This window comes from Scomber japonicus, chromosome 13 (genome assembly GCF_027409825.1).
Source record: "Scomber japonicus isolate fScoJap1 chromosome 13, fScoJap1.pri, whole genome shotgun sequence".
Taxonomy (NCBI): Eukaryota; Metazoa; Chordata; class Actinopteri; order Scombriformes; family Scombridae; genus Scomber; species Scomber japonicus.
The window spans coordinates 19,725,933-19,752,031 of NC_070590.1; the positions used below are offsets into that span (position 1 = coordinate 19,725,933).

Sequence of the window (26,099 nt, forward strand, 5' to 3'; positions counted from 1 at the left end):
GGCTACTTGCTCAGGTTAGGATCATATTCTTAGTTATATCTACTGCAGTTGTTTAATATTTGTACCTGGAGCTTGGGTGGAGAAATGTGATACACTCCAGGTACCCATTTGTTGTCCAAACTGACTCAGTCTCTCCAGCTGTAATACAATTACAATGGTCAGGTTGCGTTATTACATTTCCCTTTCAGCAAGCTCCCTTCTCCCTTTCCTAAATTTAGCCTGCGGTTTGAACTTTAGTAATGCAATTTTGCACACGGTGGAGTAGAGGAAGGGGGAGGGGGCGGGGGTGGCTAAGATTCATAATGCTGCCCCCTGGTGGCTACTACACAGCGGATATATTACCAGCATGATGCATGGTATGACCAGGGTATGACTGGTGTCTATATTGCATGTTAATTGTATTATACTGTTTCCTTTCATTTGTTTTTGACCTTTTAGTTTTTTTTACTTTTTAATTTTAACAAGCCTGTCTACATATCTATTAATTACCATGTTTTAATAAATGACATTAAGCTTTGTTTAAGTCTTGCTGCCAATTCTAAGACAGCGCACTGAAGACGAAAAGGTAATATATTCACATTAAAAGACACTCTTAAAGTTTTTAAGATTTTTTTTTATCAATTCAACAAGCGTCTCATATCAAACGTTCAAATCATACTCTCAACTGTGTTTCACTTAAAGATATACGGAATCATTTCAACAGAGTAAAGTCAACGGCCTTTTGCAACATGTAAACATAAAACACAAACTGAAAGATCACTTTTTTTCTTTTTCTATTAATATTGTGCAGTTAGTTTACATTATGAAAAAAATGAACTAAAGACAACTGTACACAAATTTACATTATTCTAAGAGTTCAACATGGCTTCTGTCTTCAAAGCATTTTTTTTTACAATCAAGTTCAGTATGTACAGTTACAGGGAACATATGTTTAACCAGAGGAGTTGATTTGTCTCAGTGCACAATGTGTACAGATGATCCTGACAGGACATTATCTGGGGAAAAAGAAAAATTTACCAGCATGATCAAGTATAAATACCATTTATTACTATTTAAATATGAGGAAACAAAAAGAGGGACTGCTATTGTAAAAGATTCATGGAGTGTGTTGGCTCTGAAAAGCAACATTTTAACTACAGGTCTGGATGTCCAGTTGTGTATTTTTGTACAAATCTCAACTGTTCTGATGATTGGAATCCACTTTTACAAGTGAGTCATACTGGATTATGTAGCTGACACTGAAAACAACAGAAAGCCTACAGCGGGGAATTATGAGTACAGTTCTGCTCTCCCCGTTAGTGGAGACACTCATGAGGAGAGGGCAAAGACTCAGGCACTCAAAGAGAATGAAAATTACCATCTGTGTGTTGAGATGAGAATTTAAATGAGCAGATACAGATGAGTGACAAATTAAAGGAAAAACCAGTACAGGTCTAAATGCGTGACCCCTAGGGGACATTTCGCCTGCATGTCCTCTAGAGTCACTGCAAATCAATATGAAGTTGTTCTGAGTAATCACCTTTTATCCTATGATGACACATTTCTATCCTGATGGGAGTGGTCTTTTTCAGGATGAGAGTACCCCGACCCATGAAGCACAAGAGGTCACTGAGTGATTTGATGAGTACAAAAATTGTGTGAATCATATATGGCCTTCAAGGTCACCAGATCTTAACACAATGCAACAGCTATGGAAGATTTTGGATCGATATGTTGACAGAGCTCTCCACCACCATCATTAAAACACCAAATGAGGGAATATCCTTTGGAAGAATGGTGTCCATCCCTCCAGTGATAAGCTGGCAGCCCATGGTGGCCCAACACCTTACTAAGACACCATGTCGCTTTTTAATTTGTCACCCGTCTGTTTGTTACTCCTGAAACAGGTCTGAAGAGTGATTTCTTGTACTTTTTCCCTGTATGCACATTACGTTTAATAAAAAAACATCAGAGGCATTTGAAAGATGTTTTGAAGCCTACGCCCTTTGTATAAAATTACTATTCAAGGTAAAAGTGCTAACAAAATTTTGGAGTGCTGCTCAGATATTAGTAGTGTGTTTAATGTTTAAAGTCCATTTCCATCAACTAAAGTTTCCTTTATATCACTAGTATGAGGAGCTTAGGTGACATTTCTGGAGTCAAACAAGGAATTTTGTTGAACTACATTGATAAACAAAACTTTGGGATACATAAATATTAAGGTTGATGACAACATTTTAGCTCTACTTCTTTATGTGGCAGATTCAAAGAATGTAGACAAGAAACACACTTATCTTTGTGTTGGCCAAAAATAAATTAAAAATATTTCACTGCTGCATTTAAGGAAAAGAAATCCACTTGGGGCTTTACATTATGTGGACTCAACAACAGATGAAGCAAGTCACTGTAAAAACCTGGAATTATCATCAACAACCTTATCATTCACCTTCATGAGGTGGCCAGTATGTCTGCCAATTAAGACTTTCATTTACACTATTAAACAAACACAATGTCCCACTTTTAAACACACTGTTTCGGTTATCAACAGGATCTTTACACAACAGAGGGTGTGTTGGATTTTTTGCCTGTGTCACTGTTCATCTCTCACTCGTTTGTCCCCAAGTTTGACCGTTGTTTAAATTCACAATAATATAATTAATATTCACAATAAAATCGTATGCATCTCAAGTGACAATGTATGTTCACTGTTTTTTTTATCTGAAGAGACGTCCTGGGTCCAAAAAGGTTTCTGTATCGAGGCTCTCGATGAGACCGAACACCTTGATCTGATCAACAGTTTTCTTCAGGTTCATTGGGGAGAGCGTTCAGTGACCCAGGCTGTGGGGTTCTACCACTTGCCCCTCTTGCTCCAGTCCTTAGGTGTGAAGTGAAGGCATTTTGGATCTATGCGCAAGTGTCTCTTCTGCATCGCTCTTTCATGCCCGTCAACAATGTCCTCTGAAAGAGTCAAGATGTACTGACCCTAGATTCAGGAAAGAAAACAGTCAAAAAATAAAAACGTCACTTCACAGCCTCTACTGCATAGCACTAGGGACATTTTTTTGGCCTTTCAGAAGCTAACAGCTAAATGGTCAAGTGCAGTGATAAAAAAAAGTCTGCACTGTGAGGCAGAGTGGGATGGCTAATCACAATTTAAACAGCTAACTTGTTGAGATACACCATCATGTTGCATATGAAGGCGAAATCAGAAAGAAATGGGATGCAGTGTTCTCTCACCTTGTAATAGTTGATGAGGTTGAGGTACTGAAGTGTTGAAATGACATCTTCTTTCTTTACACTTGTGATCTCACTGATCTCACTGGAGGTGGAAAAAAAAGAAGTGTCAAGTGGAAAAAAGGGAACCAAACATTAGCTTTTATTCTTGGAACAATAAAAGACAAAATTACAACAGTAACATACTTGATGGTGATCTGCGGCCTCTCTCCATTGTCAGGTTTAAGGTCCATAAGAATTTCCAAGATGGTCTGGGACCAGTAGGAGCGATAGGACAAAAGACCAAGGTCAGAAAGTGGCTTCTCAGGTGTGCCTGTCTTCCCTTCGACTTTGGACAGCTCGTAACCTGACAAACACAAACCAGCCAGATGATGCACACGAGGGGAATACAGAAAATGCCAAAAACATTCAAATATACAGATATTTACTGAACTGATTCCAAATCTTCACTTACTGAACTCAATGAGCAGTTTGCCGTATCCTCTCCGCTGGTATGGAGGCAAAGTCAGGATGCAGGCTACGTTATAATCTTCAGTTGACTCTTTTTCCTGTACACAGAAAATAAAAGTAACGTGTCATTTTGGGGTCCCTTTATTAAATAAAGGAGTTTCCAAGCTGTAACATAAACACACTCTACCAGTTACTTAAACTGCTTTGAATAATTTGTGTACCTTAGAGAAGTAGCCCACTATGTGGAAGCCTTTGGAGTCATACTCAGTCATTACGTAGAAGAGGAAAGGGTCTGTGTCGTAATACAAGGTTTTGTGGTCCAGGAAACACTTTGCAAGTAAGCACAGGTTCTGGGAATAAGTCTGTAATAAATAGACAGACATACATTAATCAAAAACAAAAGCAAGGAATGTTTTAAACAATGTTGAAAAGGAGATGATTAGGAGATAAATCCAATCACTAACTTTGTTTTTCCTGCCGTCAATCTCAAAGAACGAGATTGTTCCTTTGCGGTAGATCTCGTTGCCTGGAGGATGTCTCAGATTACATTTCGTCTGTTAGAGAAGCAAGAGGATGAGAGCAATCAGCATGAAGGTGAGAAGCAATACATTGAAAGCTTAAGGTGACATTCCAGTGATTGTTCTTACCAAATGCCTCTGTAGACACTTGAGACTTTTGAGGTACTTGAGGCAGAATTCGCAGAGGTAGAGAATGGGCAGTGTGGTGAGTTCCTGTGGGTACGGCGAGAAGTACCAGGGCTTCAATCTGTGACGTCCTAGCTCTATGCACTCTATATTTTTCATTCGGGTGACGATGTCGTCATGGCTGCGGTCGGACACCAGACTGCCTGTCATGCGGGGTGCAGACGGGATGCCATCCGAACTGTCCTGGGAATCCTGGTAGTGAACAGTGTGGACACAAGCATTGTTCTTCTGGTTTCACTGCATGTTTGCTGCAGGTATTTTCAAGTAAAACAAAAATCTGTTTGATCAAATAGAGCAAATGTAGTTTTAAAATGTTTACACATTTAGATTTCTTTAAGTAACATGTATAATCACAGTGGTGGTACCAGAAGGACTAAACTTGGGTCTGTTCTATAGGACCCACTAAGGCACAGCTGAATTTGGACAGCAAAACACAATCAATGGGCAATAATAGAAATAAAACAGACCTCTGGTGGTGGTGGTAGAAAGACACTGGCACTTTGAGGCTTGTTATACTGCAAAACCTTTATCATCTAGCAGAAAAAGACACAAAAACACAGGCTTTTGGAAACTAAAGAGGGAAATAAGGTGATTTGTATTGCATTAAACACCATGACAAACTGCAAACTATCTGCAAACATACGTAGAAACAAGCTAAAAATGATCAGATTTGGATCCATTCTGTCTGATAAGATCTGGAAAGTTTAGAAGTTGCATAAATAAATCATTCATCACTTAACCTCTTAATACACGCCCCTAAATTTTATGTTGTTAGCCTAAACGACATGCCCAAGTTGTGAGCAGCACAGATCCCACATAGTTTGAGACTCAGAGATGTGTCTGGTATCATTGGAAAGGAAACACTCAGGATTCTTGTAAAAGTGTCTGTGTGATTTTATTTAAACGGCGTTATTCCCATCACTGCTTGTGTGTGGTGTCGTCAGAAGCAGAAGAGGCTCACGGTTGTAAACATCTAGTCACGTGTACTCTGAGATGGACGTGCAGGTCAGGAAATGACGTAAACGGACCGTGTATGGTTTGTTATTTGTGTTATTACATTACGTGTTGGACTAAATACATGGACATATTGAGGAAAGTATTCCGGTTTTATGGAAACGGATTTCATATTTCAGCAGAATGGATACTTGCCGACCTGTACAAAAAGTTCTGAGTCATAAGATAAACGTTGTGGATAAAGGGAAGACTTTGAAGGTATGTAGGCATTATAGCTGTTCTCACTTAGCTGAGTGGCTAGCCGAGCTAATCGCTAATACTATTACGGCTGTGAGCAACCATATAAGTCGTGAGTGGTCTTGAATGAATCAGAACAATCTAAGCTTTCCAACAATGTACGGCATGAGCATATATGTTTAAGGGTTGGTGTTTAAAACATTCAGAAGACCGTGTGGCTACTTCCTAACATCCGTCCCGTCCCGTAGACTGAACAGCGTGCATTAAGAGGTTAAGTTAGCTGCTTGTGAATTACGGAGATTTACTTAGCAGTAAGAGACTTAATCAGCACTGTGTGAACTAATTTGGCAAGGGCTTGAATGTATCGGACATTCATTTATATGTAAAAGTTCCACACTGCAGGTTTCAAGTTACCTTAATCACTAAACAGTGTGTATATGTCCTCATTATCTGTACAAAAATTAAAAGCCAAAACAACCACAGATATTGCCTGCATTAATAGTATCATAACTAGCTTTGCAGACATATGGGTCAGAATACAAAACTCTAAAATATGTAATTATAATATGTATGTTGTTTTTCGACAAAGCTCAAAGTGAACAAAATACTATCATACATCTACAAAATAAAAACAAGCAGAGAATCACATAAGAAATACATTTGTAATTAGGAAATAATAAGCCTTCTGTAAACTGTAAAGTTGAAATACATGTTACATACCTCATCTGCGGCCCCACAATTAGCTTTCCTCTTCCTCCCGGGCTGAGAGGGGACGAGCCGGCGTGCAGTGCCGTTCTATCGTTACAAAGAAACAAGAGGTTATGAAATAGCTAATGATTAATAATTACAACTGAAACATTGAAAAATCCCACAAGATTTATTTTACTGTTGTGAGGGAGGAGAGCTGCTCGTGGTCTTCGCGGGATTTAAAGGTGTTGTTGGTCTCTCTGACAGCAGGGAAAACAGACGCCTGAGAGGCTTCAGCTGAGCTTGGCAGGGAGGGCACGGGGGGCGCCGGGGGTACCTGAGTCGCCACGGGGACGGGCTCGACTTTCCTCTTCTGCAGTGAACAAACGGTGTTGCACATTTGGCTTGAAAATCAGCACAGACAACACTTAACTGAATGATCATTTTAATTTACAAACAAGATTTTTTTTTGTTAGTCAGGCCAGAGGCATCAGTTCAAATTAGCAAAATTCAAACCCATGTAAAGACTAAAAGATGGGTATTCCTGTTCCTGTTCAAATCAAGGTGTATAACCTGCAGTTTGTTCACTGATATGAGCTGAGACTGTGTCTGTTTAGTCACCACAGCATACTAAATCAAGCATATTTACTAGTCCTTTGCAAATTATACCTGATTTAAACCTGGTATTAAAATGCGACAGACACAGATCAGCTGAAACTGCACTGGGTTATCATCAAACTAAAATTTGTCTGAGGAGTAAGATGTAACTTAAAGCCTTACCCTCCATTAAAACTTATCATTTTGCCATGTATGTTATCTTCTTCAGTACATGTCATTTTTACAAACATTTAATTTGATGCAGATTGTGTGAATCATAGAAGAATCCATTTACAGCACTATAAGAGAAACAACATAGACAGAGCATGCCGGGTACCTTGAGAGATTTGAAGAGGAAATGTGGCTTTACAAGACCAGTGCATACACCTGTCATACATTTGGATGTGATCTGCACGACTGGCTCTTCTTCCTTTTTAGTATCTTGGTTGTTTATTTCGGGATTTCCATGCAGTTCAGCATGGCCTGATAGCTACATGAACACACAAGACACATGTTAACACCAGGAGTAAACAAGTTCTCACTGATGGCTCTCTAGAATGGGTAAATTCAAGTTGTACCGGTGTGGGGAGGGTTTTGCCTCTGGAGGGAGCTGTGGCAGATGGTACGTTGAGATCTAGACTCTTCCTCTGAATTGAACAGAAAGGAAGGGAAAGAAGGGGATTAACCAACATTAATGTTAACCCTCAGGTTAATACTCAGGTATTCAGTGTACACACAGTCTAACTAATGTCTTTCATAATTAACACAACATTACAAATGAACAGTTTCTGTGGCAGTCATTGGAATCCGAATTAAGTATTAAGTAATAAAAAAAACTGAGCATGTTGTGTTAATGTTTGAGGGCCTGAGATAAACATTGGGTGGTGTCGTATGTAAATACACACTTACCACTTCTCTCTCTGGAGAACTGGGACGGGAGCCTGAAAGACCATTCTTGGTGGGTGTTTTAGCTTCTTTCTTAGGGAACTGAAGCTTTTTCATGTCCAGCCTGTCCGCTGTGACCCACTCATCCAGCCGCTTGTTGACTTTTAACACAAACAGGAACACGTTTTTTTGTGATCTTTCAGTGTTATGCAATTCACCCTACAAAGAGACTATAACAGGTATATCCAAGAAATAAAAACAAGTTGTCACACAACTTATACTCACAGTCAATATAGTGAACATAGAAGAGCTTTCTCGAAGACACTTCCTTTACACTGAGAATTTCAGCCAAAGCTGTAAGAAAAGTAGAAAAGTCCAATTAAAACTTACAATGAAACCTTATTCAAATTATCAAAATTATTATTATGGATTGTCAATAAAATATCTTCAGACATGCTGCAGATTTATCACCAAATCACAAGAGAGCCAAGAACCATCAACTATTTGGCATTTCTGATTAAATTACCTATTAAATTCCTTTTGGTTGACTAATCATCAACTAACTGTATCATCTCTACATGTGATGAAAAAATAACAAGCAAAAAACAAACAAACATATATATGCTAAATATTACCTACACATTTTTCTGTTTTTATCCCCTAAATTTTAAGTTATCAAAACTATTCTAATATGAATAGATGTCATCTTCTCATTTCTCAGACAGTGAGGAACTGTTTTGCTGTGATTTAGGAGTTAATATTAATAACACCATAATGCCCACTACACCTACAGATTAGACAGATTTATTTATAAGTCTTAATCACAAAATGTACAATACAATGTATTGATTATTGTATGTTTGAACAGTCTGTAGACACTATACAAAACCACCTACTATATGTTTATAATGTCATGTAATAATCACTTTTTAATATTCAATATTTAGCACATCACAACTATTCACTTATTTACACTACTTGTATTGCTAAAGATTGTTATGTTGTTATAAGGTGTAAGTACACTGACATTGGATATTGGCCAATAAAGAATCAAAAAGTTTGAGACCGACTGCACAAAACCTATTTGGGTGTGAGGTAACGCATGTCAAAAATATATGTATTTGTGCTGAGGTGTTAGAGTAGTAATAATGTCCCAGTGAGCTTTGTTAAGCTGAATAATAACTTTTTGAAACTGAATGACAGCTTCCATCCAAACAGCCATTAAACTTGAAAAATCCAGTTTCACATTTGTAAACCTCTGCCTAATGACAGATCGATTTCCACTGGTTTATCCCAATAAAATATATATATTTTAAAAAATATATGTCTTTGCGAGCTGGTTAGTTAGCATCAAAACAGTGTTTTGGGAAGTATTTAAACCACACAGGTTAACACAGTAGAGCTCCGAGTGTCCTGTGAGTGTTGTTGTGTTGTTTACAGTGCTTTAACCGGAGGCCGAGGCGTTTGTTAACAACAGCTGAGGCTCGACACTTAGCATTAGCTCGCCTAGCATGGGGAAAAAACAACCGGACAATACTTACGCCATTCGTCCTCGTGTTCTTGGTTTTTGCGAAGAACGGGGAGGCGACAGCCCTCCACAATTTCGACCTGTCGGAAACATGGGTTAATTTACATCCTCAAACGAGTCAATGTCTCCAAAATAAAAATAACATATTATCGGAGACCTACCGATGATGCGCTGTCCGCCATTTTCGTCATCTGTGAGAGCAGGAGCAGGGTGTTGTGGGAAAATGCCGGTCCAACCAAAGACGACACAGAAAGCAAGATGATAATCCGAGGACCGGAAAATGGTAAAATAACCTAGAAACGAACCCGGAAAAAAACGGGGAGTATTTTTTTAAGAGGTAGGTGAGCCATCTAAACTTAAACAATACATCCCTGAACATATTATGTACTCCATGTTTCTGGTTAAAAAAACTAAATCCTAATCAGAATCATCTTTATTGGCCAAGGTATGTTGTGCGGATTTTGACTCTGGCTCAGTGCCTCTCAATATACTTACATAAAATGAAAACACAACAATCAGAAATATAAACAATACATAGCTTAACTATACAGGTGAAATTGCTTCTGTGAACTGTAAATAGGATACAAACAGTATAAAGAAGGGAAGAGTGCAAGGAGGGCTGATATTTGGTAAATGTCAAAAACAAAACAAAAAAGAGTGAAATGTATTGCACATTTTGTATTTTAAACTTAAATAGCCTAGATGTGTATAATTTGTACGTACTGTGGGTATATAAGTGTTCTGGTGCCGTGTTCTCTAAATCTCAATTGCTAGTGGGAGTGTTGTCTACTACCATTTCCACAAGTTTTCCACTCAGCACAGGTTGATGTGTTTTTACAGTGAGAACCAGTGCTCAGTCCTCTACCATGGGCCAAACCATGCTTTACATCCATCACCTCTGGTTCAACCACTAGTAAAGCCCATTAGAGGACAGACCACATGTGAAATAGTTGTTACCTGCTCCATTGTTCTCAGTTTGCTGAATTTAAAGTGAGCCAAGTGCTTTATCTTTACTGGCTTCATCTTTCATACAGTCTATGGCTATACCCAACCCAGACTGGGTTGCTATACCACCACCTGATTGGAAACTGAATGCATCAAACTGTCTCAGGTTGCTGAGGCAAAGCCCTATACCAAATAAAGTTCATTTGATTGCTATGCAGCAGTCATAAACCACCAGCCTAGCTCAGGTAACTACTGTTTTGTTTTGTGGCCCAGTTTGAAATAAGTATCATTCAGTATCTTCATTGTGTGTGATTTCACAGCTGGATTCAGGTTGTATTAACAGTGGTATAAGTAAAGAAAACATGTTTGGCTGCAACCAATTGTGGACCAAATCAAACCAGGCTCCATTATGTCTTGATTAAATGAGTTTTCACATATTCATGCTCATAAACAGTAGTGCAAAGAGACAGCATGATATATAAATATTTAAGATAAGCAAATATGACTGATATAGTTCTGATATAGTCAGCACAATATACATTCAAGGAACAATCCATTTCTTTCCAGCAGGGGCCCCTCTTGTCTACAACTTAGTCTAGCCTTGAGGGGAAAAAATAAACAAGTTTTATATGAATGTTTCATTGATAATATCAGCCAAATGGAGATTTAGATACTGTGTATTTATTGCCTTATTAACCACATAGCATTTCAGTCTGAGTAACAATCATGAAAACCATATTACACTATGTGTAAGGTCTGTAATACATTACATTTGATCTTTTCATTCTTTCCCACTGACTCCTACTCCTGCTGCTTCAACACCCTCATTTTTTTCTTTTTTTCTCTCTCACCTACTCTATTTGCAAAGATTAAAAGGAGTAGCTCGAGGCCCAAATCTGAAATCTAGTTTCCTATCCTGACCCGTTCTATCTCCCTGTCCTTTTATACGTTGGCCCTGTGAGTGTAGAACACAGTGTGACTGTGATGGAGACAATGAACCCAGCTCTTTGTTAAACTCTCAGTTCCTTTTTTTTTTTTTTTGTCATCTGTTCTCACCTTATATTTACACAATTTGTCAGAGTGAGTGTAGACCTTTTTATCCTTTCTTTGTTCAGATGTCTCATGTAGTGATGAATGAAGGTTATGACTAAAAGAAAAAAGCCATGTGTATATTTGTGGAAGCACTTAAATCAGTCTCTCTGATGCATTATGTTTTCTCACATTACTTATCTGGCAATTAACATGGAGATGGTGCTTTTATGCTAACATATGAATAAAAGTGTAAAAGTCATGCTGATTTTTTTTGTTCTTGATGATATTTATTTATTTACTCATCTTTCATTTTAAAAGAAGTACCTAATATTCTTGACTCATTCTGTTTTTGTGTCTGTACTCATTTAACCTTTAATTATGATAATGATTAGATTTAACAAAGTTGTTTGAAGTTAGAGTTTTTTTTATATATATATATAAAGTGAGACATCGATGACAAAAAACACAAGCCAAGCCAAACTGTGTATTTTGCATCTGACGGTTGTTAAAATGGCTGTTATGCGGCCTGCTTGTGTGTGTACAAATACACAATGTGTATATATTATAATAAGAAATATGCATTGATGGCAGCTCACTGACTGTCTGAGAATAAACTAGTTTTAAGAGAGAAGGTTGCATATTAAGAAGAATAATTCAAGCAAAACACACCCCAAAAAATGTTTTTAAACATAGATAGCATGTGAGGTCAAAGCAGTGTTTCCTTTGCTCAAGGCACATTTAAACGGAGAATAAGCTAAATGCGGTTATATTCAATAATTTCATTTTTCACACAACCACCATTGGCTTCATTGGTGATGTGTAGATAAGTGTAGACTAAGCTTTGTAAGAAAAAAATGTGTCCTAAGAGCAGTCTGAGGAAATCATCTCACAGAGCCATGGCAAAGGTTATAAATGATCTTTATTATAATCCTTAGAACAGCGTTCAGTATACAGAACTTGCATTTTTTTGAGTTGAGAAAATGTATATTAGACTGTAAATGATAAACAAATGATATCAGACAAAAAAAAGAATAATCTGTGTAAAACAGCCTTCCATTCCGAGCACTAATTTTCAATCAGACAAAGCTTTCTTCAGGTATGGCCGGCATATTGATATTTTCCACACAATGATAGAGTGCAATAAAGACTGGTTGCTTATTATGATAGACAGGTGAAATAGTGACATGATAAATAAAAGTGTAAATGAAGTGAAGTAGTCTTTATTGATTTGAACATGCGCTCATCTGCTGCATACCACCCTCTCAGAGACCCTTAATACTGCTTACATTTGATTAATAATAAATTATTTAGTATCTCCACGGGAGCCAAATTGTATCTGTTATCTCAAGAAACAAAAGTTTTTGGTGGATTAAAAATAGATTTTAGAAGGGAAGTAAGCTATCTTCAAAGTTAAGTGTGTCAAGATTAAATCTGAGTTGAAAAATCTTTTTGTCCAAGTGATCTTCTCAGAAAACTGGAATAACTCCCACTAATGAGAACATTGGACAACATCATCTCACTCAGAAGTACAGCAAAATAATTTGCAGTGGAGGAAGGATGATTTGTTTTGCTCTTTGGTACCATGGGCCTTTGGACTTCAGGCTGAGACTTTCTTAGACTGGTTAATGACTTCAACACTGTTAATTATCCCTGCTTTGTTCTCAGGATGAAGTCGTTTCTTTTCTGCAGGTCTGCTACCAGCTCCTGGCTTTTTAATATCATTCGGACAAGGTTAAAACACATATCTGCTGTGTTGGCGGTAAAACTGACTTAATGCAATGTTTCTCCTTTATGCTACACATTTTCTGGCACTAACATAAGAACCATTTATCTTTGTGGGGTCTGATGTTAAAACAGCAACATGTACCCACTGGCTTTAACTTATCCAGTACATTTTACTAGGGTTATTCCACTTTCATCCCTCTAATTAAATTGTTAAGATCAAACATGTACACCAAATTTGCCTCTTTAACTGAACAGAAGTGACAAAAACATAACTAAAATGAAAGGATGAAATAGTTTTTTTTTCTTGCATTGTCACATTTTCCCTTTATGAAGTTAGTCTGAAAGAGTTACAATACCCGGATGGTTATTGCACATAATAAAATTGATAAAAACAAAAAGACTAAAACATGTTCTTAATATAAAACATATGCTGATGCCACAGCAGCAGGAGGTATAACAATAAAACATCACAATTTTGACTATTGCTATCAATGACAGAATCCAAACCTTCCCTGCTGCAAAATTTTCTGCCCATGAGCTACATAACAATACATTTGGTTGACTCTTCTTGTTCATTATCCTTGCTTCTTCCATCTCGTGCATTTCACACACGTCTGCGTCATCTTCTCACTCCTGAGTCTTTTTTTTATTATTATTTTTAAATCTATACCAGGCTTGAGTCCAGGTATTCTAAAAATTGTTCCGCAGAAAGCATAGGATTTGCATCTCCTCAGACATGGCAGGATACATACATCTGGATGAGGAAATTAATTACTCTGAAATTTAATATTTCATAAATTTCATTCCTAAAGTAAACATGCAACATTCAGTTGCTGTTTTCCCGTTATACTTCCAAGCAGCACTCGCCACATACATAGATATATAAAAATAAAATAAAATACAAATAAATAAAAAATAATAAACATACATTGAAAAGTGCAAATGTACATTTGTTTACAGCATAACATATCCACTGTACAATCATTGATTATATACTCACATTATTTTATGCATTATAATAAGGATTACTAAGTAGCATAGTTTGAGTAAGAAATATTTCATAGCAAGTCTATTTGAAAATATTTGCATTGCCCTGTGACAAGGAGAGGCTCTTCTAAACATTGCCAAGGGTGAATGTGTGTGTTTTCTCTTGTGTATGTGTGTGGTGCGTGTGTGTGTGTGTGTGTGTGTGTGTGTGTGTGTGAGAGAGAGAGAGAGAGACAGAGAGACAGAGAGAGAGAGAGAGAGAGAGAGAGAGAGAGAGAGAGAGAGAGAGAGAGAGAGAGAGAGAGAGAGAGAGAAAGAGAGAGAGAGAGAGAGAGAGAGAGAGAACCAGCATGTACGTTGACATAAGGTGTATGTGCAAACAATGAGCACTGAAGCAGAGGAAACTCATATCATTCTAGTTCAGAGGCACAAAAACTGCCCAGCCAGCATTTCAAGTATCTAGCATTGTTTTGGACAACACACATCTGTCAGACATCAGCAAAGCAGAGAGAAAGAGAAGGAGAGAAAAAGGATATTTCCTTTCGTAGCTCAGGGAGAGGCAGCTAAAGAGTCATACAACAAGTGGAAACAAGCAATTCAAAGAATTGTGTCAAAAGAGCGACACTGATTAGACGAACATCACTTTTAAAACCATAGTAGAGGATATTGCACTTCACCTCAAACATAATTTTCTCTTTGCAACCAGTGTGATTAGGACAGTCTTCCACATCAGGCTGGAAACGGGAAGCAGCCATGCTTGCTTTCACATTTTGCTCCCAAGAATTCTCCCCGTTCACTGAATGCTTCCTCAGTTATGGCAGAAACAATAAGGAGCAAGTCATCAACACTTCATCCATGTCTAAACTTTGTACTGCTGTCACTGGTTGGCCAATGATGGCCATGAAAATGATCTTCACTGGAGACGGAAAGAGAGAAAAGTCATCTACTTGCAATTGGTTTGTTTTGTTTGTATTCCAGACAGAAAAGCCTTTGTGTTCTGCATCTTGGTAAGGATACCTGTTGAGACGATCCTACAGGAGAGCGGGAGACTGCCAAAAGTTCTGGCACCGATAGTTTCCACTTACATGATGGCAATAAGAATGAATCCATCTTGAAATCTGAGCATTGTGATGGGTGCTATCCAATAAGTATCAACTAATGGGCTTCAAATGGGAATCTTGGATTACCTTTGTAGACATTGGATTGAGAAGCAACCAGTACTTGGGCAACTGCCCCAATATGGCAACTATCGCTCCCCATTAACACAGGTGTACTTTCATGAAGTAGTCAAAAAAGTACTCATCTCAGTTTCTTGGTTTATATAAACATGCTTTCTGTAACTTTGTTGAGTATTGTTTTCATTTATGGTGAAGGTACACAGTAATGGTCATCTTAGAAATACTATCACCTGGACGACAACTAATAATGGACAGAGGGGTGGAATGACACCATAGTCTAAACTTTCCCTTTTCATGGATAACAAACCATTTCAAATAATATTTTACTGTACAGTTTGTGTAATGGGCAGCACAGCGTCCCAATAACTTTATGTGCTGGATTTGTGTATGTCTGTACATGTATATGAAGTAGAGACAGAGAAGGAGAGGCTATATGTTTGCTTACTAGCGTCCACATCCATCAGTGGTTGCCTGTGGATGTCTTAACGCTCTGACTTGACTTTGTAGCGCAGGACCAGGTAAGTGGCCAGTCTGAGCACCAGGAAGAAAACCCCCAGAACCATGAAGTCCACGTAGAGCTTTGCATCCTCCACATCTAGCAGCTGCAGGACCTCCTCTGGTTTTTGGAACTTACACACCAGACCCGGACACTCCAGCTCGGACCGGTTCATTCCGTAGATAGAGAGTATCACCCCTTCAAAGCCGTACCTGAAAGCAGACATTTTTAACCAAATGTCATGAACCCATTCAACAATTTTATATGAGGGAAAGCCAGACCATAAAGACTAATGGCCAAAATAAATTTGGCAAAATTGTAATAAAAGTGATTGAACATTTTTCATATAAAGAAAATAGCTTACAGTACCTGACATAGGAGACATAAGAGCTCCATTGTAGGTATTTGGGAATGGTGTCAAAATTAACAAAGAAGCCAGAGAAGAGGAGCACAGGTATGGCTGTGACTGGACCCACGAAGGTTGCCACCTTTTGAATAAATGATTCGTATTTATTGAAAAAAAAAAACTGTCGCAATGAAATATTTTGTCAACAGATACTTAAAGGGAATACATCATGCAAATGTACAGGTTTATATTTTTTTTAACCTGAGGCTCTACTGGAATATCTTTTCATGATATAAATAACCAGACTTTACAGTTATCAATCTTGCCACTGATCTTATACTGGCCCTTTACGCAGCTCCTCAGTTCGGCATCTTTCTGAAATAGGCTGTTTTAGCTCCTTTAACTCAAATATATCCATACATATTCAAGCCAAAATCCAATCCAAAAAATGTGAGTGGTCAGCCTGACATCTGATATCTGTTTAATAGGAAGGCTTTTGACTTTGGCTTTTGATTTTCAGAGGGTTAGGGTTATTTTTTATACATGATCCCCTCAAGTGTTGGATCTTTAACCACATTTAACATAGAAATACAACTTTAAACAGAAAATCACAATAAGCATGTCCCCTTTAAGAGATACGGGTGTGCCTACCTGTAGAGACGTAGATGCAGCCCCTATAAGCAGACCCAGCGACTGGGCTACTAGAGCTGTGGATGTGGACAAGGCCATGAAAAGCAGGTAGCGACCTGCCTCTGGAGGCTGTTCAGTCATCCAGTATACTATACTACAGTAAATGATTGGACAAATCACCTGTGAAAGAGATTTTTTAGCGTCTGTAATTTGATCTATACTGCATGCATGTCCAATCTATTGTGTTTTAAATCATTGAAACACTACCTGGAATGGTACATCAGCCATGGTTTTGGCCAGGTAGTAGGCCTTGAGGCTGTACCAGTAGTTAAGATGTTCCCTCATAAACACGGACATCTCCAGAGGAACTGTGAAACAACAGCAGCATTAAGAGACCTCCAGCATCAACCAGAAAAACAACAAGGCAAATATTTCCAATCCTTTGCAAAACTATGTGTCTTACAGGTTAGAACAGTGGGCATCAAGGCAGCAAACATGAGGAATAGCATGGAGAAGAAGAGGAAACCAGTGTTGTTGAAGACCTTGCTGGCATCGTTTCCGATTTTGAGATAAAGCAGGCCAATCAGCACTCCAATACACAGATGGGACATCACCCTGAGGTGGGTCAGCACCTGCAAAACACACATTGACACAAAAAAACCCTTAATGGATACATAGAATTTAATGTCTTTCCTGTCAGAATCTGTCTTAAAATTTGAGCAGGAATAGTTTGTCCAATGTTTTATTTACCGTGTCCCTGCATATTGTAATGAAGGTTCTTTTGAAGAGGATGCAGAACTGTGTGAATGTACTGGTGGCAAAGCTATGCTTTTCAAGGGTTCCTGTATCCTGTGGAGAGAGACAGTGGGGACAACGTGTAAGTTACACACAGATAAAGGGAAAGACGTGATCAAAAAAGGAAATTAACCTCTCTCCTGTATCATGTTGCAAGTAAATCATCAACTGAGAAGTAGAGAAGGGTCTGAATGTATTCAATTCGTTTTTCATATATTTGTTATTTGTATAATTTGAGTTTATGACAGTGATTCAAACAATACCTTAACAAATCTTTTAGTCCCTGAATGAATTAAAACCTCTAAACACAGAATGCACACTGTGTCTGCACCACACTGAGTAATGAATGATGTATAAGCTAACAAGTAAATACAAAACATTAATACTGTTCAATAATATCTTAAATCATGTCATCAAAAAGGAAAAAGAGGAATAGAAAAAAATATAACCTGGTTGTTTATGGTTAGCATTGCTAGCTGATGCATATGGCTACACAGAAACACCCAAAACAAGTTAGAAATGGCCACAGAGAAAAATCAATAAAATGAAAAAATGTTTAAAGGCATGTAAAAGTAAAACTTCACAATACAGGGTTAGTGGTGTACCAGAGAGCTCTTGGTGGTTACATTTACAATTCTGAAGCTGAGAAAAGGACAGAGTGAGAGTAAAATGAGGAGACAAATTGATGGATTGGAGAAGAGGAAGAACTGTTTGGGGAAAATGTGCAATCATTTGGACATGAAAGGGTAACAGGATATAAATTCAGTGTGTTAAATTGGGTTTATCCTTTACTGGTTCAAATAGAGCACTTTTGATCTCCAGTATACTTCAAGTGAAAAAAGAAACCACCTTGAAATAAGAGCAACCTAGACTACTTTATTTTAATTTGTTTATTATGGAGAAGTTGAACATTTATCATTTATATCACACTGTGGCTTTGCAGAGTTGACATATCTGCCTGCATATTTAATCTAAGAGAGTAGATCGCTCATTGTTTAATGAATGCAGTTAATCCATCAGAAACCACTGAAGAAAACTAATGAAAGCAAATGTAATTTCCTCTTGTCGAACAATTCTTTGGAGTGAATAACAGCAGACATTTCAAGCATTCTGCATTCAAGCGGCTTTCATTTTTTGTTATTATAGGATTTGAAGCTAGGATTTCTGTTAATATAACACAGAAACAATGTGGTGACACAAGTGAGAGGACCAGCATTACTCACACTGTGACACTGAGAGTGACAGGAAGGGTCGTTCTTGTCTCTGGAGTTCTTTTTGCCCTCTTCAGAACACAGTCCACCCTGAACTGCCTCAAACAGCACAGGATTCAAGTCGCCGTACTCTCCTGACGCCACCTCAATGACTGGAGGGACACATAGGACAAGCTGGTGAAAACAAATGTATGGAAAAATATACGTATACATACAGTTGTACTCAAGGAGACACAGGACTTACTGAAATCAGCAGGATTGTGGTACGTCGGGCAGTGGAGGCCCAGGTTCTTCAGATAAGGGATGAGGTAAGGGACTGTGCCCTTGTATATGCACTGACCCTGACTGAGGATGTACAGCTGGTGGAGGAACAACATGGGTACAGAGTAATCAACATAGTTTCCAACACACTGACTCTCTGAATAATATATGAACAACTGACAAAACAGGGATGGATATCGACTACAGCGCTGATCGTCTGCTGGATAAAATGAATCATGCTAACCTGTAGTGCCCCAGTATGAGCAGCAGCTAATGGAAAGCTGGAAGTGTCCAGCACTATAAGCACTCAGGTTATACCTTATCAAACATCTCAAAGAGCTTGGCACTGGGCTGATGAATGGTGCAGATGATGGTCCGTCCTCCCTGAGCCAGAGACTTCATGAGGGAAACGACCTGGAAGCAGGACGCGCTGTCCAGGCCACTGGGATGGGAAACAAGGCAACACAGATGCAGTAACAGTCTGGATTTATGTTGAGATCACAATGACTCAAACCAGGTGATTGATATCATACCTGGTGGGCTCATCAAAGAACATGACAGGAGGATTGTTGACCAGCTCGAGGGCGATGGCCAGTCTTTTACACTGGCCTCCGGAGAGAGAGTTAGTGCGTGTCTGAGCACAGTCCAGAAGACCCAGAGCAGTCAGGATCTCATCCACCTTACACACAAACAGACAAAAGTGTCATACATGAGGAAGAAAGTGAGGAACTGACACCAGAGATCGACAATGTGCTTCCTTTTCTTCTATCATGTATAACCTTCACTGCAATATTGATATATGTTGGATGTAGATGTACTTCTTGAAATTCTAGTAATTTTCTTACTTAAATAAAAAGGTACATCATCACACTGATGCAACAATGCTGAAAGTCCAGTGATAAATAAAAAATGTCTTCATTATATATATTATGTTGCCTATCTACAGCTGACAACTAATGCTTTATGTACAATCTATCAATATATTCAGACTTACAAGCTCTTTTTTGACCTGCACGCTCTCATTCAGTTTCAGATTGGCAGAAACCTAAAACACAGAACACAATAAAATATTTGATTACTGGACGTTAGGCATTGGTGAGGAATGGGAGTTATTTTTCTGATCACCTCACCATCATGGCTTCCCTCGTAGTGAGGTGTGGCAGTAGCATGTCATCCTGCATGATGTAGCAGGACATCTTCCTGAAGGTCCTCAGGTCTCTCGGTCGGCCGTTCACCAGGATTTGGCCCTTCATGCCCGTCTGCCTGTTTCCAAACAGAAAACTAATAGATCCTGCAACCATTTTCTCAGCAGGATATAGGCTAGTTTGTGCACACATATCATTAAATGAAGTCAAAAAGTCAAGTATGCATATATACACCAGCTGCTCAAGGATCTGCAAAAACATCATACAGCTCTTTGTCTCACCTGTACCCTGCCAGAATATTCATCAAGGTGGATTTCCCGGCCCCAGAAGGCCCCATGATGCCAATCAGCTCTCTGTTGTTGAAACTTCCAGAAAGGCATTTGAGGAGGGCTTTGTAACCTGACAAAGATGGAAAAGAACAATTACTTATATTGCTGTCATTGGTCTTTAATTATTTCTTGGGCATTTAAGTCCAAAGTTTGTATGTATCTTTTTATGATACATGTAAGGGGGTCTATATGTTGGAGCCCTTATTGATAAACTGGTGTTAATACATTTATTTATAGTGACTACTCTAGCCCGTTAGCAGCAAACACATATATGTTCATTGCCCACAAATATGTATTTCTTGAATATATTTTGAACCCACAAGCAACAATCAGTAACAGTAATGATAATAATAATACATTTTATTTAAAAGTGCCTTTCAAGACACCCAAGGGCACTTTACAGAGTGAGTCAAAACACCAAGCAATGTAAAAAGAAAATAACAAGCGATAATAGGATAGATCAATACACACACACACACACACACACACACACACACACAATTGTGATTCAAATGAAGCAACCGATGTGTACTGATGAGTATCCTGAGGGAGAGTGTTCCAAAGATTAGACCCTGCCACACTGAAAGCCCCGTCACCCATGGTGCGGGACCTGGAGGAGGGAGTGATAAGTAAATGGGCATCAGAGGAACGTAGTGTGCAACAATGTGTGTAAGGTTGGAGAATGGTAGATAAGTAAGAAGGTGCCAGACTATGGAGTGACTTGTAAACAAGGGGTTGGGGTAAAGTGATCCAAGTGTGCAGCTGAATTTTGAACATATGGCACCAAGGTGTGTCAAATAGATATAAGGAGGAAAATAATTGGTAAACTTCAATAAAGAGCAAGGCTGGCAAGTATGGGAATGTATAAGCACTAAAGCAAAATAGTAAGTGTATAAAAGTTTTGTCAGACCAACTATCAAGGGATGATTAGTGTGTAGTCCTGTATAGAGTATTGAGTTTCCATTTACTTAATTAAAAAAATTAATTGTAAGGAGAAAACACAAAACAGCCTGATATGAAAGCAATGAGTTAAGGACGGATGTCTGCTCATGAAAAGAACAACAACTGATGAAATTATTTAATGTTTTACCATCAGTTTGCATTAACCTATGATAATTCTACATCCTGCTGGTCAATTATAAGTCTACTCACTACAACACCTTCAATCTTGTGACAGTGAGAAGATAAACTATGGTTGTAATTTACTGAGCTGTGCTGCACTGTTTATTTGCTTGGTTATGCAGCTATTTCTCACATCCTCATTTCACTCCAGCTGGGTGAAGTCACAGGCTGCTCAATCTGAATCTGCAGAGCTAGCAGTGGAACTTGTGAAAAGCCTCTTACGTTATGGTGAAAACAAGATATCACAGCTTTCACTACTGTTGAATGGAATTGAATTAACCGATACAAAGTGTAATAACATGTATATTCACCAAGGCTTTGGCCTTATACAGTAAGTACTGTATCTCAAAAAAAGTCAAAGAAGTACACTCTAAAATCTTACATAAAATATACCCAGCTAATTATCTTATTGCTAAGTCACAAACATTGATGTTTCGTGTACCTATTGTAAACATAATACAGAAACAATCTCTCACAGATTTTACAAATAGTTTTGGAAATTATGGTCAACAGGCCTTATTTAAATTAAACTATACTATCTAATTTTTGAGTCAATGTCACGACACACACAACACGAGGGTGGTCCTTAAGCGGTCCAGGAAATGTGTTGTCACATAAATCAAAAATAAATTACCTGTCCAGGCTACACTGAATGCAACCACCATTTAAAAACAAAACAAATGTGGGACATGGTGTCACTCAGTGTTAGCTGGAATTGCTTGTCAGAGATGAAAAAGTAAAAAAAAAAAAACCTGAAAAGAAATAAGACTACAGAAAGATTTAATATCTGTACGCTCTCAGTGGCGCCAAAAGAAAAACTAAAGGCATTATTCTCTGTAATAATGGTTATAGTGCTGTGGCCTGCTGATGAAGATGGCTCTGGTTCTTTAATGACGCATTTCCTGACCTTTGTGATGTTTAAAGCACACTGGAGACAGTAAAACGGCCAGTTTTAGAACTGACAGATTCTGAAAGCTTCCAGATATGGAGAGTTAAAAAGGATGATAAATATCCTGCTGTTTTGTCACCCGTCTCCCTTATCTCACCCATCTATTCATTGTCTACAGGGATGCTTCTTCCTGTCTTGAGCTGTGTAATTAGGGTCTCAGCAGAACTGTCAGCCCCCTTAAACCCTCACTCTATGAGTAAAGTAGCCTAATGGCAGTGCCCCCTCCTCCCTCGAAGTGTTATTACATCAGGCAGCCTCCACTCAGACAGCAGAGCAGCCTGCTGTCAGTGAGGCAGCCCTGCTTTGGCATGTGGTGCATACTGATGATCTAACCCGGTGCTGTAGGTCATGCATAATAAGGGTCTTATCTGTACGAGGCTGCAGGCACATTTTGATCACCCAGTCTCATGGGAGCCACAGAGTATATAGCTAACCTCACTGTCCGCTCCTGATACCAAAAAGACATACTGATTTAACAGTGAGTGACAGTATTCGCTCTGTGTTCTCAGCTTGGTCTCACAGGTAATCTCAAAGTAATTGCAAGACAAATTATTAAGAGTCATGGTTGAGGTGGGGGTCATCACATGCTTCAATTTGGAGCCATGAGACAGACGACAACTCAATTTACACTCCAGGAATATAATAGTTTACTTTCCTGCAGCTTTAATCAAGGTTTGCTTTCTTACCACAGTCTCAACTTATTTTTCTTATTTCATTAAATTCTCTGTACAAAAAAATCTTTGACAAATGGGCTCTTTCATTAAATTTTCTCAGATGCAAGTGTATTATCTTGATCTATATGCAAACTTCCAGGCAGTGGCTGCACTGTTGGGTGAAAAAAATGCATCTTATAATTACTTTCCCTCATTATAAGTGATAACTTATTTTGATAAATGAATCATGTGCACATGATATTTAATGATGATGAGTAAGTGAATAGATTTAAACTACATAAACCTGCATAACTCAACTCAGTTCAAGTTAATTAAATCAATTATGGCAAATGGTAAATGGCTTCAAAGGCAGGAACAAGTCTATTAAGCTGTTGGCAAATTATGAAATGAATTTGTCAAAGCTGTGATATTCTACACACAGAATGGAGCAAAATGAAGCATGACATTTTCCACCCTCTAAACTAACTCATGAGGATATTTAACAAAGTCACATCTAGTGCAACCAATCTTTATATGACAAATGCATAGTGCATTTCTCAACTTGCCCTTGTCTGAACATACACAATGGAGTAGATAATGGGTGACATAAGCAAGTACAAGACAGCATCAACACAACTGTGAGCTGCAGATACATAATTGTTTTTTAGATCTGATGAAACCTTAATCATAAATTTTCCTAACCATCCTGTACAAAAAATGATAAAATGCAATATAGATTACTTTGCATCACAGTCATACATTTAGATTTACGTATGTTTTAAAAGCAGCACATAGCTTATGATGTGATTTTATGTCTGTATGATGGAAACACTCTTCCTTCTGACAAATTCAAATAATCAATGCAGCTGCAGAGAAGCAACTTGCAGTAAATAAGAAAAGACAGAGTAGAAATCACCTACAGGCATGTAAACATCTTCCTGCTTTCCCCTCCCTCTTCCTGTCTTTCCCCTTTCACAGCTGAGCTATAGTGTTTCACCAGTTATCTCCTGTGGGAGGAGAACACCCTCAAGATGAAAGCAGGTCACAGCAGCTTTATCCTAACGGGGATAAATGGCTGCCCTCGCCAAGAAGAGCCTACAATAACAAATGCAGACAGAGGGCAGGTCACAGATAAGCTAACCTTTCTGAGCCCTTTTTACTGTTCAACCAATAAAAGAAGAAACTCTACATTAAGAGTATCTTCCTGTGAATTTAATTCATGGAACAAAGTGAAATCATCCATATCCTTCTCCAGGTAATCCCTCTCTGTTCGTCACAGAAATGATTAGAAATTACTCATAAATAATGTGTCGATGACTCAAAGACTAAAGCATATTAAATCACGCCTGACATCATGGATTCAAGGATCATGGTTCATGCTGCGCATCATCCTTTTTTCTCCCCTACTAGAATATAATTCAACAGCAGTGATGTGTTTTCTTTCTCAAGGAGGAATAATCACTGACAACAAAAGCACACAGAAGAACAACAGAATGAAGCTCTGTGTGATTACACCTGTTTTACAGCTTTGATCAGGCAGACAGGCACTGCAGAGAATCAGCTCTGGGCTTATCTGGTTAAGTGACACACAAACACCGACAAGCCCCTCAGAATAAGCTACAGCATGGTAAGCAACACAGTGTTTATGAAGTTAGGTCGCTTATCATTTTCTGTGAGTGGCTGAGGTAGACTAATTGGAGAAGCGGAGAGGTGTTTATAAGGCACAGTATGTGCCTTACATGTACATATACATGTAGTGTATACAACAGGAGGTTCAGTGGGATCGTGAAGAGAGTAAAACAGCAAGCGAGCCTCTTCATGAAAGGCACCGCTTAATTAGGAATAGCTGAGACACTTCCTTGTTTGCATATCATCAGCCTAATAAGCTAAGTCGGGTCCCCCCGAAGAGACAGTGGTGATGAGAAAGGAGAAGCATGTGCATCAATGCACAGACAAAAGCTGATTTATTGACAGCTGCTCAAGAATCCCTCGCTGTTCCTCCATCTACGATCCTCCTCATGAATACTCTCTGTACATTTGGGTTTCACAATGGAACAACAAACACTCCTCTATCAAACTTTCTTAATGCACATCCATATTACACAAGACTGGAAATAGCACAAGACTACCTGCAATGCATCATGCACGGTCTCTCTTAAGGATACTATGGGAGAATGTAAATAAAGGGTCCCCACCCTGCTAAATATACAGATCAGCTATACATAATACTTTACAGAGGGTGGTACAGTTGATAAGCAGATATGACCAAAGGTTGGAGACTTAAAGTCTCATCATTAATAAGGGTGGTGAGTTTAAATGCTGTACATATTTCATGAGCGGATCAATCGTGGGCCTGACTCACTGCCACCGCCTATAGTCAGACAGCACAGGAAAAGGGGAGGCAAGCAGTGTGCCAACCTGCAAGTGTAAATTATTTACTATGTCTAAACTCTGCTGAGTGCAGCAAAGCTTAAAGGCATACTGCCTGCTACAACATGGTGGAAGTCTGGGTGTGTGTGAGTGTGTGTGTAGGGGGAGACTTGGCCGTGCTACATGTATCAGAACAATAGAGCGAATAAAGAGACATAGATGGAAAATATATTTTCTTAAATGTCACAACAGCTTTTAAATGCCTCCCTTGAAAATTCTACACTCCAGTTATTGATCGTCATGGGTGGTGCTTGCTTTCTCATCCATCATGGTTACTATGTGAAGTCAGCTTGTAGTACCTCTCCTCCTCCACCAGGGACCCTCGCGGATGGTGTAGGAGAGCTCATTGAACTCCAGGTCCACAGCAGAGCGGCGTGGGAGGTGGGAGAAGCGCTGAGCCTCAGTGATGTGGTTCTCCACTTTCTTCAGATGGGTGAGCAGGGGTGCCTCCTGAGGCGCGACACCAGGGAGTTTGGTCTCCTCCATGGGGATGCTGACCGTGCCCTGCTCCAGTGTTCTCTCAGCCATGCTGAAAGGCTGCACAGAAGCACAGACATGTCACTTTACAAACCTGTTTTCAAGCTATTTCCACTCTCTTGCTTGAGAGGAG

At 38.8% G+C, this 26,099-nt stretch overlaps 2 protein-coding genes across 2 annotated transcripts; both read right to left on the reverse strand.

Moving 5' to 3' along the window:
* Positions 1-639: 639 nt before the first annotated feature.
* On the reverse strand, positions 640-9,446 carry LOC128371630 (histone acetyltransferase KAT5). Its single transcript, XM_053331995.1, has 16 exons — positions 9,417-9,446; positions 9,269-9,335; positions 8,013-8,081; positions 7,752-7,888; positions 7,421-7,489; positions 7,180-7,332; positions 6,445-6,618; positions 6,279-6,353; positions 4,835-4,900; positions 4,311-4,559; positions 4,128-4,217; positions 3,885-4,025; positions 3,668-3,761; positions 3,400-3,559; positions 3,217-3,298; positions 640-2,962 (listed from the first exon to the last, which is right to left on the reverse strand). Exons 1-16 carry the CDS (start codon positions 9,444-9,446, stop codon positions 2,828-2,830), a joined length of 1,791 nt encoding a protein of 596 aa, XP_053187970.1. The 3' UTR covers positions 640-2,827.
* A 6,158-nt stretch (positions 9,447-15,604) lies between these two features.
* On the reverse strand, positions 15,605-26,017 carry abcg4a (ATP-binding cassette, sub-family G (WHITE), member 4a). Its single transcript, XM_053331996.1, has 14 exons — positions 25,789-26,017; positions 20,288-20,405; positions 19,992-20,124; positions 19,856-19,906; positions 19,395-19,540; positions 19,180-19,303; positions 18,845-18,959; positions 18,613-18,752; positions 17,345-17,443; positions 17,058-17,226; positions 16,862-16,962; positions 16,616-16,774; positions 15,988-16,106; positions 15,605-15,830 (listed from the first exon to the last, which is right to left on the reverse strand). Exons 1-14 carry the CDS (start codon positions 26,015-26,017, stop codon positions 15,605-15,607), a joined length of 1,929 nt encoding a protein of 642 aa, XP_053187971.1.
* Between the last annotated feature and the right edge of the window lie 82 nt (positions 26,018-26,099).

Coding starts and splice junctions, on each gene's coding strand:
- LOC128371630 (XM_053331995.1), bottom strand. CDS start 9,446: ATGACGAAAATGGCGGACAGCGCATCATCG. Junction 6,354..6,444: donor AGCTCTCCTCCCTCACAACA/GTAAAATAAATC, acceptor TTGTAACGATAG/AACGGCACTGCACGCCGGCT. Junction 2,963..3,216: donor ACCTCATCAACTATTACAAG/GTGAGAGAACAC, acceptor TCCTGAATCTAG/GGTCAGTACATCTTGACTCT.
- abcg4a (XM_053331996.1), bottom strand. CDS start 26,017: ATGGCTGAGAGAACACTGGAGCAGGGCACGGTCAGCATCCCCATGGAG. Junction 20,125..20,287: donor AATATTCTGGCAGGGTACAG/GTGAGACAAAGA, acceptor GTTTGGAAACAG/GCAGACGGGCATGAAGGGCC. Junction 16,963..17,057: donor GATGCCCACTGTTCTAACCT/GTAAGACACATA, acceptor GTTGTTTCACAG/TTCCTCTGGAGATGTCCGTG.